The sequence below is a fragment of the Periophthalmus magnuspinnatus genome, chromosome 9, assembly GCF_009829125.3.
Source record: "Periophthalmus magnuspinnatus isolate fPerMag1 chromosome 9, fPerMag1.2.pri, whole genome shotgun sequence".
NCBI classification, from domain to species: domain Eukaryota; kingdom Metazoa; phylum Chordata; class Actinopteri; order Gobiiformes; family Gobiidae; genus Periophthalmus; species Periophthalmus magnuspinnatus.
The window spans coordinates 29,462,818-29,476,424 of record NC_047134.1 but is presented as its reverse complement, the minus strand read 5'-3'; the positions used below and the strand labels follow the sequence as shown (position 1 = coordinate 29,476,424).

Genomic DNA, 13,607 nt, shown 5'->3' with positions numbered 1-13,607 from the left:
CATTCAAAGAGATAAGTTAACAGTGTATAAAGAGAAAGTACACATATACAGTAGCATATATGACGACCCTCCGGTTGAAGGGCAAATGCTTAACCCACCATGCCACTTTTACACCAAATTAGTCGCTAAATAGTACCTGCCAATGCAAAAATAAGCAGTTGGCGTCAAGTTGCGTGACTGTAACTTTGCCCAAACTTCAATACTAAAACCGTATCCATTCAAATATATGGACTATCTTTCTCGTTATAGATTACCCAGTGCATTTCTAGGTCCCAGGGTTAACCGGATTTGATGAGAAAGCATAGGTCTCTAAGTCTTCCCTGTAACTCATTTAAACTACATCCATAAATCTTTACCTCCTCTATAGGTTTCCTGTCTGGCAGCTGTAACCTTAACATCCCTCCGCATATCCACAGTCCTCATGTCCGAGCCATCTCAGTCTGGTTAAGTTGACTTAAAAACATAATCTCACTCTCTGTCTGCCACATTTTCAGCTTTGACAGAGCACGTCTTGTGCTGTTTTTCTAATTATAATGCATGCCTTTCATTTGCATTCCAATCTGCTAGGATGTAAAATTGACTTCCACAGAATTGTCTTGTTTTTCTTTTGGATTGGGTCCTCAGGCTTGCCAGGTTATTCTTTAGGGTTAAAGTCTGTTCGATAATTGTGCACTATGCTAAGACTTTTAAACTGTAAACCAAATGAAAACTGTATTCAAGCACAAGTTAAAAAAAATGGTGGCCCATGAAATGACTCAGCACAAAAAATACAGTAGTCCAATTGGTAGAGCGTTTGTCCATAGGTTTAAAGGTTGGTGGTTCAAATCCTGCTCTTGACATAAAACATCATCAGTGCAATTTCAGCTCCCACAGATGAATACTGACATTGTGCCTTTGGGTAAGACACTTAACCTACCTCGCTCCCCGTGTTTCACATTGTCGAGATAAAGCCTTTGTCACTTACTTACTTAGAGTGGGAAAAGTAACCACAACTTTTTCTCAAGTAATAGTACTGCGACACTGTCAAATATATTACTCAACAAAAAATAAACGTATGACATCTGAAACTACCTTAGAGAAATACAGTATTATTTGAACGCTACTTGTGCAAATGTACTCGAGTAAATGTAACAACCCCCCTCTGTCCATACACAACATACAACAGCACTGCACACAAGGATTAGGATGAGGATTAAGCGCCTTGCCCAAAGACACAACAACTACACGCACAGATTGGAGCGGGGATCAAGCACAAATCAAATCAGTAAATTAAATTAATTCTAAACTTTTTTGCTACTTGAAGAAAAACAAGGTTAGCTCATTCAGCCGTAGCCTAACCCTCTCACCTTGTAGCTTGATTCCATTAGCGCGTATTACTATATCGTACAACACTGACAATGCTATGGCTCATAAATACATCTCTGGGAGGGTTCGTTAGCTTGACTGACAGGTGCAGCTCCGGTCGTTGTCATGGTGCAGTCACTTCTGCTGCTGGCCCATTAAATTAAATGAGAAGGTGCGTTTTTTCATGGCTCAGCAGCTGTACTGTAGCACCTCAGATCACCTTGAGGAGGTTCACTGGGGAACTGTGGACGCTGCTCTTGTCAGGTTTGGAATGGTTTACAATACAAATGATTGGAATGTGTCAGGAATCATCTGCTTCAATATTTACGTATTTATGTTAGGGGTAAACATAGAGGTGGAACGCTAAGAGGTAAGACAATGCAGTATAAGCAGTAGACGTGCGTACATGTAGTGTGAGTAAAGGAGGGCTGTTCAAATACAGCACAGCCTTTTGCAAATACACCCAAATCCGCATTTTATTATCTAAAATTCACACAAATAGCCCCCAGTGTCACCCCAAAACATGCCCCAGGTAAGTATATGCCCCCAGGATCCTACTAAATATGTACAGCCCTTCAGAGAGCCCCACTGCAAAGCATGGGAAAACTTTTTTTCAAATTGAGTATTTTTGGACAAAAGTTACACAAAAAAAGTTAATATATAAGATAATCTACTATATTTTTTACAGTTTATAACCAAAAATATCCAAATGTACTTAACACAGCAGAAATGGTGGGCAATGTAAATGTGAAAAATGACAAAAAGCGGCATAAAAGGACCCAACAGGACAGAAGGATTAAATGCACTCTATCACTCTATCATTCTATCACTAGCTTAAGCAAAATATTTTGGAAAAAGATGCATCCTACTGAATCTTTACATTCCTAACCATAGATTGTATATAAATGGACATAGCTAGGATCTGCTAGCTGCTGCGTTCCAAATAGGAAGTGATCATGAACGCGCTTCCGGCTCCAATTCACTTTGTATTGAAAAACTTGAACTTAGCTCCAAATTGGCCCCTGTAACTGCTTGCCTCAGAGAGCTTCATTTGACTGGAGCCCAAAGGGTGACGTCATACTCCGTCTACTTCTTTATACAGTCTATGTTCGTAACGCAAATTCACTCAAGCCACAATTTCCATCTCATTGGTTTTGAATAAAAAACATTGGCCAGTTAGCTCTGCACAAACCACGTAACACTACAATCAAAGTGTTAGTAAAATGAGTCCTCAAAAGCAGACCTTAAGGCAGGTTTGTGTTAGAAGCTGAGGCTGTCGAAAGCTCATAGGGTAAAACATGCGTATGATACCCACAGGCTTTTATTACCTATTCACATTGATTTTTTCCAGTCTCCAGCTGACCCCTGCATACTCTACTGTGTCTAATGCAGTGCAAATACAGGCAGGTTGCTCTATCTAGTAAATTGCTTCTGGCCACTGCATTTTGAAGGAAGAGGTGTTCTTTTTGTTTGTCAAATATTTTCAAATGGTTCAGTAAATTTTATGTTGTCTTTTCCTGTGAATGAGGTAAGTGGCTCAGCAGGCTCCATGTGAATTGAAACAGAACAGAAAAGACATTATTTGGATAAAGGACAAATCTACAAAAGAAAACAAATTGCACTGCACATTATTGCTGCGTATTAACTGATATAATGGCGGCATGTACAGATTGAACAACAGGGGTCCCAGGATTGACCCTTGGGGAACCCCACAGGTCAGGAACATTTTATCAGAGACACATTTTCCAATTTCAACAAAGAACTCCCTGTTTTTAGATAGGACTTGAACCAGTTTAGTGCCGTACCAGAGATGCCCACCCAGTCCTCTAGTCTCTGTAAGAGGATCCCATGGTCCACAGTGTCAAATGCAGCACTCAGATCTAAAAGGATCAGTAACTACACAATAAAAATACTATGAACCTTCTTTATGGTCAGACCACATGACACGACACGCTTTGGATCGGCACAAAAGTACACTGTCTCGCATCATTCATTAAGTAAAACCACCTCTGCCAGATTATCTAACTCAATTCCACTTGAAACAACAGACTTGTTCAGCAGCAGTAAGTATGCCGCTCACATTCTCTCCTCCGTCTCTGTTAGAATGCAGGGCTGTGTGTCCCAGTGAGATTTACAGGCAGCCGGTATCAGGGAGCAGCAGACACATGACTTCACACACACAGTTTATTAGCCAGGCCTCCCTCCTCAGCACTTCTGTGGGAGTTAAGCTAACAACAGGCCTCTCCACTGCTCTGTCAAAATGTGTCAGTGTGAAGGATTGGTACTACTGCTGTGTCTGCTTCTACTGAGGACCTGATTGTTCTTAAGGTCATGGCGTAAGTCTCGGTTTAGAAATTGGTGACAGCCGTCGAATTAAAGTTTATTTATTAAGGCTGATGATTTTCAAGTCATAAAAGAAAGAAGGTATTTCAAGCTTGCTTCAACCTCTCACAGCCCTTTGGCACAGTGGTGTTCATGTGGATTAATTATTTGGCCACAAACACAGAATTCAAGCAGGTATTTGTGAATCAGCCCTCATTCCAAAATTGTCCTAAAGCAAAAATGAGTTTGCCCTGTAGTGTCTCACCCCATGGATCTATTGTAAAGTCTGGTTGGGTGTATTATAAACCTATCGCAAATAGGACAAGTGGCCAGTTCATTAGTACAGCAATGAAACAAATCTCTGCAGCCCAGAGAGTGGAACTAAACACTAAATCTGCTTTTTGTGACTAAACTCTGATGTATATGATGTTTTACTTGCATTATCTACTTTTCCTAGTCATTTTTTTTTTGGCATCTTTAGCACAAATTAGGTACATTTTCAGCCATTCTGGACAAAAACGTCTGGCTCCAGTAGCCTCTGCAATTGATCTAGTATCTAAGTGTGTGCTGGCAAGACATCACTGGAGCGACATCATAAAACAGTACCCTGATTTGGTGTATGAAGTGTGGATACCTGTTCGACCAATCACTGCGCTTCTCATATGTCCAGACCCCGCTCTCCTCCCTCCTCACTCTCTTCTTTAGTCTTCCAGGCACTGCCATGTTTAGCAGCTCCATTTGAAACGTTTGAAAGGTTGTGGGCAGAGTTTATGTGTTTGTCCAACTTTAAACATTAACTGATTGTGTTCGGCTAATAGGAAACTAAAGCTTTCACAACGGTTGGATTTTGTAGCGATTTTTCAGGTCATACGCTTTTTCTCAGTCGAAAATCCTTCAGATGTCTTAAAACAGCTTTTTAATCTTACTAAATGTTCCTTGCCACTAAAGTCTGAACTAGCGAAATGCACCAGTGAGCTCGGGCCATTCACTGAAGTGGTCATGTTCAGACTCCAGGGCTTGGTCTCGCCTTAACAGAAAAATAGACCTAGACACATTGAAACCATTGTGAGTGACTATGCACAGAGGCAATTTCAAAGAGTCTGGGTACGAACCAACGACCTTAGCTTTGGCCCTCAGTCCAAACTGACTGAGAGAGCATCAGCATATCAAAAGGGTCCAAAGAAAATTCTCTTCCATTCTGTGTCATATTTTAATTCACTCAAATAAGGACGCAAACACTTTAAATGAGTTTGCAATGCACCCTTTTGAATTCCTGTAGACCCAGGCCAAAAATCAGAAAGTGATCTGCACAGTCTGATGGAAACTATTACAAGTTATGTTATTTTCTGATCTATGTTATAATGTTGTTCCCTCATCACAAACAGAGCTGGAGTTGTGTTTTGTTTCGTTCACAATTTTTTTCATTTAACATACAAACCCTGCACATTTAGGCTTAGTTCTTCTTAGTCATTTTTGTGTAATATAGAACGTTTAATATATCTGCTCATACAATCAGTTGTGTCAGCTGTAAAGTGTAGGCCTACATCATTCTGTGTAAAATTGTGTTGTGAAGTCAATGTTACAGAAAAAAAATTGACTGTATTTTCTGGACTATAAGCCGCATTTTTTTCATAGTTTGACTGGGTGTGTGACTTATACTCAGATGCGACTTATATGTGAAATTATTAAAATATATAATTTCACATCTTGTCACACTGACAACTGCGCGAGGGTACTCTAGACTTGTGTACTAGTATGGTAGACATCTTCTTCCGGAGAGGGGCTTCATCTACTTCCGGAGTTGGTGGAGCTGTTCAGAAACGACACCGAGGATGAAGAATTCAGTGGATTTAGTGATTTGGAGTGAGATCCAGGGTAAAGTTGTTTGTTTTTATGCTTTAGTTGTCTGATAAACTGTTAATATCTTACGTTACCATACCAGACACGTATTCAGTTCACTGTCTACGCTTCATGGAGTTGAATAAATATGTGTTACGTTAGAGTAGTTATCTGATTAACTGTTAATATCTTACGTTAACATATTAGACATGTATTCAGTTCTGTCTATGCTTCATGTAGCTGAATAAATAAAATGTGTTATGTTAGTGTGTTGTTCTGCTATTCAGACTGTTGTTCTGTATTTTATTGTTTTTATTATAACTTGCCTTTAAAGATGTTTATTCTTGGTCTCAGATTTTGTAAAAAAAAAAAAAAAAAAAAGCCCCAAAAAATGCAACTTATTGTCCAGTGCGACTTATATATCAGAATCAGAAGACTTTTATTGCCATTGTCAGTGAACACAACTCACAAACTCGGAACTTGCTTCGGTGATAAAGTGCGACATAAAAACACTGAATAATAATAATAATATAAAAAAGTAGCTATTATAATATATACACACCAACATCAGAACAACAGTGCAAACATGACATATTAAGGTGATGGGTATTATAAAGTGTCCAGTTTCATACAGTTGGTACAAAACTGGACACTTTATCTGTGTTGATGGGACCTCTGCTGTTGGCCTCATGAACACAGATATTATAAAGTGTTCATGAAATTAAATAGTGCTCATATATTTTTTTCTCTATTATTATGCATTTTTTTGCTGGTGCGTCTTATACTCCAGAGCAACATATAGTCTAGAAAATATGGTAGTTAAAAATATTTGAATGGAGTGATTATAGTGAAGTTTAAAACAGTTACAGATGTTTAACAGTTAAAGCAGGGGTGTCCAAACTATGGCCCGGGGGACAAATGCGGCCCTCAGACCAATTTTTTTTGGCCCTCAAACCTACAGGTGAACTGGCCCAATTGATCATAATCAGTACTTTTTACGGCAAATTTGAATAATCCTACCAATATAACCTAAATGCTGCAAGATATGGCCCTCGGTGAAAAAAGTTTGGGCACCCCTGAGTTAAAGTTTTAAAAAAAGTTCAAAGATAGACATGAATTGTAACTGAACAGTCATTTTAAGTCAAATGGTTGAAGGCTGTGCAGTCACTTAATAATTGAATAATCATGACTGTTGTGATTTTACAAAAGAAAACAGACGGAGTTTTAAGCAGAGGCTCACTCCATAAGATTTGGTTTCCGTGCACAAGTCGAGTTGAAAACAATGTTGTGTCACCTGTACTTGAAAAGTGATTATGAACTGAGCCCCAGATGTGTTGTACTAATACAGATTCTGACTGGTTCTGTTTCTGTACAAACCTAGATCCAATTATGGTCATTTTGTAGTCAAGTGACAGAAGAGGGAATGAATAAGAAACAACAATAAGCTACACCTAATGAGAAGCCTGACTTGCTTGTTGATTATCCTATCACAAAACACAAAACAACAATCGAAAGAAGTAGAGTGAAAATCATGCCACTAGACCTGTCAGTCTAGTATTTATAAGTTTAAAAGTCCCATATTGGAGTTGTGTTTTGTTTCATTCGCACATGTTTAACACACAAACCCTGCATATTTATTTCTTTTTGAGAGAGTTCTTTTCTCAAACATGCTGTTCCACCTTGTGATGTCATGTGGTAATACAAGAAGAGCTCCACTGTGTTTTTTAACTTCATACACCTTCACTTGAATCATTTGGAAACTTTCAGTCCTGGAATTGCTTATCTCAACTGAACAAAAGGTTAAAAAAAAGTAGCTGTTTAACTCAAAAACTACCCATATACTGTATACTGTCACCCCTCTCTGTAACTGCTGCTGTTTGCCCTGTCATTTTTATCTTAAAAAAAACACTCTTCACGAATCTGGTATTTTTATTTTGCTGTTGTGTCTGTAACTCAAGATATGAACATTAATAACAGACGAATCAGGTGCCTTCTTTCCCCGAGGTCACTCCCGCTACCATTAGCAACAGGTTTGATTGATAGAGTTTTTAATCGCCCACTCCCTGCAAAACCAGTGGTGCAGGTGGGAAGGGGCGTTACCTTCAACAGCCTCTCTCAGGATTGGCTCTTTGGTTGCTATGATACTCAGACTAATAATAAAGGGTTCCTTAAACATGTCTGAATGAAACAAAACACAACTCCAGGTATGTTGTTGATGAGGTAACACATTCTAATATGACTTAAAGGTCACAAGAGTCAATTTTGTGTAATATGGGGTTTTTAATATAACTGATTTATTCCAACTGAACATTAGCATGCAAAATATTTCAGTAGGTGTCTCTCCAGAATACACACTTTTCTAATTCTTTACTAAGATGTGAGTTTGATCAGGTATAATTGACAGGTGGATTAGCCAATCAGGGACACGCAAGGTCCATCTGTATCGAAACAAATATGGCAGCTTACGAGGAAAAAAGAAAAGAAAAATACATCACCGCAGAAGCAATGGGCAAAGCAATAAACTCTAATCTGAGGTGAGATAAGAGTTTAGTGATGAAATAAACAAATCTGACTCCAGGATCATGTTTGGGGACCAGACTGATATCCCTCTGTATATATAAAAAAAAAAAAAAAATACAGAGAGATATTCTGGACTTGCTAGAAAAAAAAGCATCCACATTTTATATATTTTTGTCAACACAACATTGCCAAAAATACTAGTCCAAGTTATTGTCCACAAAGCCCAGTAAGTCAATCATTTCAATCGTCTGAATCAAATCCAGCAAGATGGGTCATAATCCTCAAGACACTGCGTCCTGTCTGTGGCCCGTGCTAATGCGCATTTTCCTGCATCACAAACCGTCTTTAAGCACACACTGGGGACAATACAGAGTCCAGACCTCAAAGCATTAACATTTATGACTGCAACACTGGACCAAAGGACACAGAGGTGAGCTAGCTCCGTCATGCTGAGGTTTGCTTCTCTCAGTTCCACAGAGAGATCTTTTTATGATACTGTATGGTGGAGGGAAAAACAACTATTTCTGCAGAAAAGTTAGCCATAATAAATCCACAATTCTCCAGAGAGACTACTTTTGTCTGAGTATAGGTAAGCAACAACTCATTTACTTTGAGCATTTCATTTTTAGACATGTTAGTAGATGTGCTGCAAAATAAACACATTGATAGTTTTTTTATTTCACTTTAACATAACCAGTCAAAACAATGAAACAACACGGGCTAGTCTGCGATAGAAGGATTGTAGTTTGTCATCATTGCTGGTATAAAATGAGTGAGTACACGTGAGAGTTGCCAGGATTCAGCGACCCAACCCGCACAAAAGCATGTGAAAAAACGCCAAAAAAACATGGAACCTATGTGCAGCTGTATTTTCAACTGCGTTCATGAAAGTAGCGTTCCTCCAGCGCACAAATAGAAGTTCCACAGAGCGCTGATGGCTTCGGATGTGAAGATTTGTCACCACAATCTGGACTATCATTAGGATAATTCTAGAAATCAGTACGTTTCATATGGAAAATAGCTCTGGCCAAACCCACGGACAATATTTTGCACCTGCAGCAGCTCTTAAAAAGCCACCCAATTCTGCAGGAAAACGCATACCTGGCAACGCTGGTACACGTCAAAACACATGCCTAATAATTGCTTGGCTGTTTCTTAGCCAGCGCAGATGAATGCCTCTCCTAGCATGATTGGATTGCGCTATATCCACGCCAGAGTTCTCCGATTACAATAAGAGTTCTTCAAATACTTACGCCATTTGGGAGATTTATACCAACTGACCTTAGCTTGAGATACAAATCCTTTTTCAATTTGATTATTTGACTTACATCCCAAATCGAGCTTAGTTTCAATGGTCCAACTGATGTTTGAAGTGATAATTCAACTTAGTGTGCGCATTTCAAACATGAGGCTAATCTAATACAAGAATCTCATGCATTTCAGAGCGTGTTTGTAGAGGTCTAAACTACAGGGTTACCAGGTTTTCCGTGTAAATAATAAAGGATATATTGTCCTTTGCAGAGGACGTTACGTTAGCTAAATTGCAGCCTTTGTGATTTGACATTGGCAAGTGTATAAACAGCCATTTCAGTTGTGATACTGCAGCCGTAGTGCTTGGATTATGATGATTTAGTGAAATGTAAGAAGTAGTGTCTTACCTTCGCTAATACGGGTGCAGCTCGGGCCGATGTGGGTCTGGAAGAGAAATAAAACAAATCATTAGCGAATAGGTTAGGCATACAAACTGTTCCCATTTGAAAATTTGCTCCACTGCTTATGCCATATGTTGTTGCATTGCCTGGAATGTTGCACAGGATTTAAACTGCTACATTTAGTCAATTGCAAGAGTTTTAATTGCTAAAATAATAACTTGTGAAGCATGAATTCTTACTTGAGCTTGCCTTTACACAGATTTAACCTGAATTTGGCCTGTCACCTGCTTGCGTCCATGGAGAAATTTAAGTTTAATACCATACTGTGTGACATTCTCTGCATTTAGCCTCGCCTTTGAAACCTTTAGATTCACTCTATCACTCGGCTTTTCGTTTCATAACAGGTGATGAATTTAAAACCCATCGCTGTGCACTCTAAGTGATGAAAAAGTACGTTGGCCATGCAATCTGTCAAAAGAGAACAAAACTGGATAAATGTAATTATAAGGCACTACTTGACAGACTGCCTGAATATCTCACTTGTTTGTTGAACTTTGACACGGGAACTTTGAATAGAAGAACTCATCATTGTCGATGTCTAAAAACTGACCGCTTTTGGTTATTTTGCTGCTCAAAAATGGAATACTTTTCAAAGACACGCAAAACTGGATACATTGGTGCCACAAATGCATTTTAATAATCTGGTGATAAACATTTATGCTCACACCTGTATCTGTTTTGAATGTAGTTTTAAATTGACTGACTTTTTTGTTTTGTTTTTTGTTTGTCTCCATGTGTATTTTTACAGGACGATCATGAAAAAGACAGTCTGAGTGCTCTAAATCGGCTCTCCGTGTATAAATAAAGATAAGCGAAATGAATTCTAAGCAAAGCGGTAGACACTCCATCAAAAAAGTTACATAGTGCACCTTTAATCCTGTTGCGAGAAACACATTTCCCATCCACAATTAAAATCCAAAAACCAAGTAGTCAGTAGTTCTGCTATTGAGTCAGCGGCTGCCAGTGTACATCCATCACCAAAACCACAATACTGCACTGTCACTGGTTCAACTCATTAGTCAATTCAAGCTCAAATGTATCAACATAACTGTAGAAAGAAATTCTTTTTATTTTATTTTTTTTCTAGGGGCATGTAAACATATCCATTAATCTACCCTGGGACTGAATCGTGAGAATGCTACGCTCTTCACCACCACGCAGGCCAAATCCAATCTCCCTTCTTCTTGTTTTGAACGCTCTGAAACATGATTTAGAGGCACTTCAGTAGATAATTGGAGCTAGTTCAGATCAGCGCGGCGCAGCACTGGTCTCTGGACTAGGCTGGGTTTTGGTTAATGGGGTGTGGAGTTGAGAGACGCGAGGCAGAGAAAACCCTTTTTAGTTTTCACACGCAGGCCAAAACACCTCCAGATCCATCAGGCCGGACAAATGGGGGAGGAGGAACCGCACACGTTGCACCGCACTCAATGGAGATGTCAACAGGGACCAGTGCGCGAGATACGGGTATTTAGACACGACTACGCTCGACATGGTAACACAGAATGTCCATGTGATGAAAAATGAGCAGTATTGCCATAGCGATTAACAATGCAAAACAAAATATTGTACGTTTTGAATGGCGGAAAGTATTCAAAATGGCGTCTACTGTATAAACAAGAAGTTCAAACACCGTGTAAGGCAGTGTATAGTAGCTCTTGGATGGTGAATGGTAAACTACTGAAGTGGTGGAGCACAAAACAAAACAAAAAAATAAATAAAATACAAAAGTTATCTAAAGCCTACCATTAACAGAAGCGGTAACTACAATTTCAGACACATTTACATCACTATGTTACGTTTTATTACTTTGAAAATGTTATACTCCCTGAAATAACGTACTAACATGTCTCTCTTCCTTTTGCTCTTGATGTTAAGTCACTCCCCCTTCAGAGCGTTATTACAACAATACAATCAGCGGGCATGCCAAGTTGTCGTGTACAGTTTCGTGTCATGCTTTTGTATATTTACGGAGAATTGTCGTGTGGGAGCATGGATGAGGTAGGCTTGTGGGCGGAGCATTGGACAGAATCACTTTGAGGTAGCGATAATACATGACTAAAATGCCAATAGTAGCAGGTAGTGTATAGGGAAAAAATAAATGTTCTCAAAAATGTATTCCTCATTTAATAATGTCTAGCTCCAATCTCTTTACATATATAATTTTGTGTATTTTCCACTCTCACTTTCATTGATCAGGATGACAGTTACTATTACTACAGTATATTAATTTAGTTCAGGTTTCAGCATCTACAATATACAACAGTTATGCAGTGTGTGTGACCTCCCCTATAGGCGTAAGTGGTTATTCTGTAATATATATAGACTCTAGCCACCCGTGACCCTAAATGAGAAAGAGCAAAAGAAGATGAATGAAGGAAAGATATGTCAGGATTGTCCATTCATCAAGATCCAAATGAATATTGAATCTAATGCATCAGCTTTGGTCCACAGCTCATTTTCGGATGTGTGTATGTGAAAGCTCATTTACGCTGCTGGCAAGTGTTAATTATTTGGCACAGACATTCTTTTAGTGATACACAATAGAGCAGCAATTAATCAAGTTTGAACACAAAGCAATGGCAACAGTCCGCACCTTCTGGAAGACATGAAAAATAATATGTTTTCTATATTTTTATTGATTTTTATTTTTTATTGCTCAAAAATACGTTGAAAAACATGCATTATTTCTATCTACGGGTTCACCTCTCCACAGATCTGACCCGTAATCTGGCCCAGCGGTATCACATGCTTATTTACAGGGAGATAATGAAATTTAAAGCTATACTGTGGAACATTCCAAGCAATAACAGGCGGTGGGCTCTCAACGGATACGAGGTAAACATCACATCAAATGTAGCTTTCACGAATAACAATTGTAATGCAGATTTATTCTTAGTTACAAAAACAATAGAGATGATGTCCCATGTATTTATGTTATAATTTGGTGTTTTGGTTCTTAAGGCAATTATCCAATCAGAAAGCAGAATGAGGCTCACATGAGTCTCACATTTGTGTTGCCAGTTCCAATGCTGGTATCAAAGCTGGTAAAAGGACTGTCTGAGAATATACTGAGAATGAGAAAAACGTGCAGGTTAAGGCCATATTCAGTTGTGATTGTAGTAACTTTTTTGTATTTAAAACAGTATGTCATGATCCTGTATTTTCTGTCTCCCTGTGTGCTCTCCCCCTCCCCTCACCTGTCTGAGCCTGGCACTGGGCGGAGTTCCTGGCTCCTCCCGCACGCACCTGGAGCGCATCTGCGCAATTACCTCCACCTGCTGCGGAGCATAAATGGAGCCAGGACCAGACACTCGAGGCGAGATCGTCTGCGGTTCTTCACCCTGTTCTGTTCTGGATTATCTGTGTATCTTCATCCTGTTCGGTGCTGGATCCTACGCGTGTTTTCACCCTCCTTGCTGGACCGTCCCTGCTCTGACCCTGCTTCAACCCTGCTTCCCAGCCCTGGTACTGTCATAGTTTATCTCTGCACTCCACGTTACTGGACCCTGGCTTGCACTCTGCTCCCTGCCATGGTGCTGCCCGCATCGTTGTCTCCGCTGCACTCTATGCTCCGCTCCTGGATCCTGGCCTACACCTGGCTTCCTGCTCACCACCAGATCAACCCTTGTTTCTGTAATATTATTTCACAATCTGTAAATAAACACCGTAAATCTGCCCCGAGTCTGCACTCTTTGGTCCGCTACACCCACCGTTACGACACAGTAAGAGCACAGGATATATATAGTCCCTTTAACCTTATAGCGTCGGATGCTATTGCCGCCAATAGACTCACGGTTGCAGACTCTATCTCAAAGCAGAGGCATGGGGCTCTTTAAATATGTTACTGTCATTACGGCAATGCGCTTACGT

At 39.6% G+C, this 13,607-nt stretch overlaps 1 protein-coding gene across 1 annotated transcript in view; it reads right to left on the bottom strand.

Annotated features, from left to right (window-relative positions):
• Positions 1 to 13,607, bottom strand: part of LOC117376193 (whirlin-like) — a 172,285-nt gene that overhangs the window by 41,816 nt on the left and 116,862 nt on the right. The window contains exon 5 of the mRNA XM_055224247.1: positions 9,684 to 9,729. Coding sequence (XP_055080222.1) covers positions 9,684 to 9,729 — 46 coding nt within the window. The remainder of the gene's footprint in view (positions 1 to 9,683; positions 9,730 to 13,607) is intronic.